This window comes from Ictalurus furcatus, chromosome 24, assembly GCF_023375685.1.
Source record: "Ictalurus furcatus strain D&B chromosome 24, Billie_1.0, whole genome shotgun sequence".
Taxonomy (NCBI): domain Eukaryota; kingdom Metazoa; phylum Chordata; class Actinopteri; order Siluriformes; family Ictaluridae; genus Ictalurus; species Ictalurus furcatus.
Window position 1 is genome coordinate 7553236 of NC_071278.1, and position 6776 is coordinate 7560011.

General features: G+C 37.8%; 2 protein-coding genes across 2 annotated transcripts in view; one reads left to right on the forward strand and one right to left on the reverse strand.

Annotated features, from left to right (window-relative positions):
* Positions 1 to 199: 199 nt before the first annotated feature.
* On the reverse strand, positions 200 to 1739 carry hbaa2 (hemoglobin, alpha adult 2). Its single transcript, XM_053612672.1, has 3 exons — positions 1119 to 1739; positions 792 to 999; positions 200 to 698 (listed from the first exon to the last, which is right to left on the reverse strand). Exons 1-3 carry the CDS (start codon positions 1211 to 1213, stop codon positions 570 to 572), a joined length of 432 nt encoding a protein of 143 aa, XP_053468647.1. The 5' UTR covers positions 1214 to 1739; the 3' UTR covers positions 200 to 569.
* A 4315-nt stretch (positions 1740 to 6054) lies between these two features.
* Positions 6055 to 6776, forward strand: part of LOC128600306 (hemoglobin cathodic subunit beta) — a 1121-nt gene continuing 399 nt past the window's right edge. The window contains exons 1-3 of the mRNA XM_053612670.1: positions 6055 to 6302; positions 6457 to 6679; positions 6771 to 6776. The exon at positions 6771 to 6776 is cut by the window's right edge and continues 399 nt beyond it. Of these exons, the coding sequence (XP_053468645.1) occupies positions 6211 to 6302; positions 6457 to 6679; positions 6771 to 6776 (321 nt within the window). The 5' untranslated portion in view covers positions 6055 to 6210. The remainder of the gene's footprint in view (positions 6303 to 6456; positions 6680 to 6770) is intronic.

Genomic DNA, 6776 nt, shown 5'->3' on the forward strand with positions numbered 1-6776 from the left:
ACATTGACAAACCTGAGATGACGCAGGCTTGAAGTTATAAGCGATAATAGAAACATTGTGTTGAGGGGGTAAGAAGGTCCGAAACTGTTCGCAGATACAAAAAAAAGGTTGCACTTTAAATGCCATGAATGGACATATATGTCTGTTAGGGAATGTTTATACCACAATGAGAAAGGGAAATGGATATTATGAATGTAATTTTTCCATATTACTGTCATTACGGTATCATATTCGGTATTATTTACCATAACCTAAATATGTTGTTGGTATAAATTGCAAATATTTGCACTCGAATTCGTATCTGAATTTCATTTACCTGTGCACCCGATCTAATCTAAATTAAGCTATTGTTTATTTCTCAATCATTCATTCATTCACTGTTTACCTGTTCATCTGCTGGTGAGACATATTAACACGGTTACCGTCACTTTATACAAAAAAAACAATTTATAGAAACGATATATATTTTGTGGAGCATGTATGATATGTATGAGTCTTTGTAAGAATTAATGTATTCCTTTAATTTGAAATTTGTTCATATGTTGATTTGAAAACAATGACCGCCCCCCTCATCTGTATTTATCAGCAAGTGCTGCAGACACAGCGGCGAGAAACTTGTCCATAGCAATGTGCACCTCTGGAGTGAAATCAGCAGGAAAATTGATGGCGAGGGTCACGAGAAAGTTGTGAGATAGAATCTGAAGCAAAAGATGACAAAGAAAAGTGTGAACAATACATTAATACCTTTTCGTTTTTGTAGCATTATATGACGGCATTTGACCACAGCTTACCTTGAAATTTCCTGGTTCTACGCGCAACTTGTAAGCGTGCAGATCACTTAGGGCACTCAGACCACCAACAAGATCATCGATGTTAACCACAGCATCGTTCAGTGCGCCAATAACGGTTCTGCCATGCTTCTTTACTGACTCAGAGCCAGGAGAGAGGTCAGGCCAATGACTAAAATAGATTTTGGTCTGAGGGTAGACAAGAAGCATTCTGTTGTGAGGGGGGAAAAAAGTCGGTGTGCATACGGCAAAGTGTTTGATTTTTTTGTTGTTGTTTTAGTTTTGGCCACTGGTTTAATTTACATAAGAAATTATATTTTGCAGCCTTACCTCACCAGAGCTTCATGGCCAATAGCGTCAGCCTTTCCAGAAACTTTACCCCAGAAAGCCTTGACCAGGGATTTATCTATATCTGTCAGACTCATTTTTGTATTTTCCAGCTTTTTAATTAAGATAGAAGAAAATAAAACAAGCTTTGGAGACGGCTAGGTATTTTATAGTTCCTAGACATGCCACACCCCACAACATGGTCAAGCCCACCTCCAACATATTAAATCACCAAGGCCATATCAATTTGCAGTGTCAGATAACCTTCATAATAAATGTACATTAACACTAAATTGAGACAATAGTTTTGTTTTTTGAGAAAAAAAACATTCATAGATTGTTGATATAGCCTTCTGAAAGACGTAATGAACATAATGTGTCAAACTATTATCAAGGTAAGACTTGATAGGAACTGTGAACTTCAATGTCTTTTTTAGTTGTTAAATCAGTTTCAGAATTGATTATCGACTACTTTCCTGGCCCTCTCACTGTACACTCTAAAACTTTTACATTTAGCAGCATTTATGTTCTGACTTGATGAGTGAAAATCAAAACTTGTGTTACTAAGAATTTTATTAGGGACAAAGCCCTTGCAGTAAACTGCTTGATAAAAGTAACATGACAGCTGATCAAGATATAGATGACCATCTAATTCAGCATCATATCATTGATTATATATGTTCATTCATATATGGATTACTTTATTAATTATAAGATCAGGCCCCAGGCCCTGACAAGGTAAAGCTCTGTAAGCACTAGCAATTTATAAACGTACAATGTCTATTGACTGATGTATAACACATCATATTATTCTAAAGTAATTTGACAAAAATATAATGGATGATGGCTGACATGGTGGTGCAGTGGGTAGCATTGCCTCCTCACAGCTGCTAGTCCCTGGCTTTTTTTTTTTTTGCATGGGTTTCATCCAGGTTCCCACATGGTTTTCCGCTGGGTTTTCAGTTTTTATCCCACTTTCCGAAAACATGCACATATTGGCTAATCTAACACTGACCCTGTCAGTGTTAGATTAGTGTGTATGCGTGCATTTATAGTGTGTATAAATGTGTGTATGCACTGCATCCTATACAAAGAGACCTTGTCCTACCTTGTGCCCAATGTTACTAGGATTGGCATCAGATCCACTGTGACCCTGAAAAAGATAAAGCGGTTTTACTGAAGATGAAAGAATGAGTGTATAGATGATTCTAACATCTTCTTCTTTTTCAATAGTGCTGATTGTCTACTTTAAACTCAGCATTATGTCAGCAAATCAGGAGATTAGAACAGTATAGGTGTGGTCCTGGAGATCCCTAAGGTACTGAAGAACCTGCACAACATCAAGGTAATCTACTTGAATCTCTTAACATTTTCCAAAAGCATCACAAAATTTAGATTGTATTAGAGAGCATGTCCAGTGTGATGCTATTTACTATTTAACAATGATCTTTGCGCAGCGATGCTTTTGGGGAATTCTCCCCAGTCACACCAACTTCAGAATCCACCAGGAACTCCACTTCCCAAAACACAATGAGACCTACAAACATGGCTGCCACGGACTACAATCCCCAACACCTGGCTCCACCAACATGCTCCAATTGGCATACCTGTTTCCAATCACACCCTGGGTGGTTCTCTCTAATCGCACAAGGAGGTGAGAAACAAGGAGTGAGGAAGCTTCCAGAGGAGCTAGGAGCAAGGATACATGTGGAAGTGTATCCAAAGGCAAACAACTCCTGATGGTCACCCAAGGGAGCATGAGTCCCACCAAATACGCACTAGAATTCAGTACTCTCTCTGCAGGAAGCAGATGGAACAAGCCTGCCCTCAAAGCGACCTTCAACCAGGAAGTAGTCACCAAACTGGCTTGTCAGGCTGACAACATGTCTCTCAACTCCACTGATTGACCTAGCCATTCATTTGGACTATCTCATCTGAAATCACCAGGTGCCTAAGCAGACAGTAAGCCTCACATCTGGTTACCATCCTCTAATTGTTGCACACCTAAATTTAACAAAGTTTTTTGTTTTGATAAACCTGTTTTGTTTGCAATTGTTTGATATCCAGAGTATTTTTGTGATTTAAAAAAATCTAAAGGTTAAGGCAATTTTTCACAGCCTTCTTTGCTCATATTTACCAAGGGTGCCAATATTACTGGAGGACAATTATTCTGTTTATGTTATTAATACACAATCTGGGTTCATGCAGAAAATGGGGTTGCATGAATGGAAACTAGCCCTTGTTGAAATGTAGGGGTTTGGAGCCATTCATGTCTGGGTGAAAGAAGACAACATAGAATGCTCATTTTCTAATTGAACATCAGGTAAGCCTAATACGTATATTTTTTCTGTCCATTATCATGCATGCTAGCTTTCGCAGTTCACTGTATGAGGGGCAAGGCATGTAGGCTGATATATTAATTGATTCATATCATTTTATTATTTTATTATTAGAATCTTTTAGAGGAGCATCATAGCACTGAGATTTAACAAAGAAAATCCCTTTGTTACTCTCGCAACTTTGTTTTTGGTCACAATGTCACTATATACTATAATGTCACTATAACTAGAGAGACCGACCTTATACAGATAGCAAAGAACACTACATCCCTGCTTCTCAATCATGGATGTTCTATTTCATGTATTTCAAAGATCAGTCTGTGGAATAAAGTTTTGATTTACGCACTACTGGTTATGACATACTATAGATGAAAGTGCCCCTGAAATCAAATGTATGTTCCAGAGCTTTTTTCTGTCCCTTAGTCTTATGGGCACTGATATGTGATACTGTATCTAAAAAGGTTTTAGAGATTGATTGACTGTCCAGTTAAATGTTCATTAGAACCATATACAGTAAGTCTTGCCCCCTGAGACAGGTCTTGCTCTGCAGCAGCATCTCCCTTAGAAGCAGTAGCAGCTCGTTAGCATCAAGCTTTTTCAGTGTGTTTTGGTTGTGCATCACTGTTCCTTTTACCTGCCAAGAAGGTGGGATTTGTATGAACTTCTGGTTCGTGACAGGCATTTGGAGGAGTGTTTTATCAACTTGGGGCTCTTCAGTGCAGGAATATGTTGCTTCTTCAGATTGAGCAAGAATGCAATTCCATCATTATACACTGTTGGTATTTCGCCATCAGTACAAGTAAGTGAAAGGCTCCCATTTATCTCTTTGCAGTTCTCCATATTTAGCTAATACTCCCAGGTTTGTATATTATATCTCAAAATCAACGGATACTTGTGTAAGTCAGTCAAGTATTTCAATCCAACCAAAGCAATATCACCCTGCAGCTTTTGTCTGGTTTCCCAGAGAAGCTAAGCAGGGATGTTGCCTGGCCAGTCTTTGGATGGGAAAACTAAGGTTGTTGGCAGAAGTGTTATTAGTGAGGCCACCAAGGGGTGCTCACCCTGAAGTCTATGTGGAGCCCGATGCCCCCAGCATAGTGACGGGACACTATCCTGTAAAATAAAAAAAGATGAGACGTTAAAGCAAGGTGCTGATTCCTTGTGGTCATTAAAAATCCCAGGACCCTTCTTGTAAGAGTAGGGGTTATCCCAGTGTACTGGTGAAATTCCCAATTTATCTTTTATAGGGAGATTATTAGAGGGCCTTTATCCATCATGCCCCCCTAATAATCTCCAACCCTGAATTGGCTACCAATTGGCTACCTCTCCATCAACAGGTACTGTGTGGTGGGGGTTCTGGTTCACTATGACTGCCATCGCATCATCCAGGTGGAGGAAGAGACCCTACTCCCACCCATACAATGTAAAGCGCTTATATAAATTTAAGGAATTATTAATGTGATGTCATTCTGACTTCCTGTTTCAGAAGGAAATATATCATCATATAGAATCACAGCTAAGAAGTCAATTTATAGAAACTTAAAGTCTGTGGTGCAAAATAATTTCTAGACAGCACCAGTTTTACACTCCTTCCACTGTATGGTCTAGGATTAACACTCTGACTTATGATCGAATTTACAGTACATTGAACAACTTTATTATATTCTTTAGAATATTTTCAGAAAAAAAGTTTTCCAGCTCCCTATCTGGGTCATAAAGAATGATACAAAGGCTGAATAATCCAGAAATAGCAGTATATAACCCCATGCTGGGTCATAATAAACCAAACGTGTGTGGTCAAACTAGCCCAACGTGTGTTCTGTTGAATACCGACCCAGCAATGGGTTACAGAAATGACTCAAATGGTATTACATTTAAACCACAGTGAGTATAGATTCTGAGAGTTTTTAAAAAAAATTATTATTATTATGACATGACATGACATTATCTGTCTTTAGTGGTTGGTTTTCCTAAGTAGGCTACTATAGAGATATCTAATGTGGTGGTTATAACAAGCATTAATCCAGTTCATTTGATAATGACGCCTGAGAACTTGGGTCGTCTGAGGATAAAAACCCTGAGACAAATGATAAAATTTAAAAAAAAAAAAAAAAAAAAAAAAAAAAAAACATAACGTACTGGGATATAGCTGATAATTACACCCAGTTAAAATGTAATGGGTGTAACAGGTCGGAGCTATTCGATAAAAAGAAACGTGCCTAATCTAAAATTTAAATTAAAATGCAGCCAAGATAATGTTAAAACTCACTGGATGACAACTGAATGTGCCAATAAATTCGGATAAGTTTCGTTAACCAAGTATTATCTTTTTCTTTCTTTCTTTCTTTCTTTCTTTAAAAAAAAGCATATTATACTTTTATTGTAACCATTCGATAAACAGGCAAAGGTTATCTGAATAAATTTTTTTTTTGAATAAACAGATTATGAAATGCATATTAATAGGCTACTTTGTTATGACTAATATATCAATATATCACAAACGTTATATATTTTTGCTATAAAAAGAAATGGAACACTATGCTCATTTTGCTAAATATTAACAATGTAATAATTCCATTTAATATCCTTGGTTAAACCTTGGAATGGAAAACCATTCCACCGGTTGTGCTTTACTGTAGACAATTAGTCTCTACATCTTGCTGTGGGAGGAGATGGAGAGTGAATTAAAACTCTCTGAATCACTCCATCAGCGCAGTCAGCACTGTAAAACTTGAAACTAAAAAAAGGCAGTCATTATGGTCTCTTGGTCACAATCAGAACGGAGTGCCATTGTAGATCTCTGGGACAAAATTAATGTCGATGAGATTGGGCCTCAGGCCCTGGCAAGGTAAAGCTATCTGATAAACCTAAATTTTACTAGTGTATCAAGCCAGAACACATTGCATGATTCTAAAATTATTTGATATAAATAGCCTAGTACATGTTTCCAATATTCTGAAATTTTTATTTATGTATGTATTTATTTTTTTAATTTGTGACAGAGTACTGATTGTCTACCCCTGGACCCAGCGCTATTTTGGCAAATTTGGAAATTTGAACAGTGTAGCTGCCATCCTGGGGAACCCCAAGGTCACTGCCCATGGCAAAGTTGTGCTGAATGCTCTGGACAACGCAGTGAAGAACCTGGACAACATCAAGGAGACCTATTCGAAGCTGAGCCAGCTCCACTGTGAGATTCTCAGTGTAGACCCCGATAATTTCAGGGTATGTCATCTCTTCCCTTTAGAAAGCAAAGTATATTCTGTTTATTATCATGTATCATCTACTGCTTTATAACATGGCATTTCCCCCGCAGCTTTTT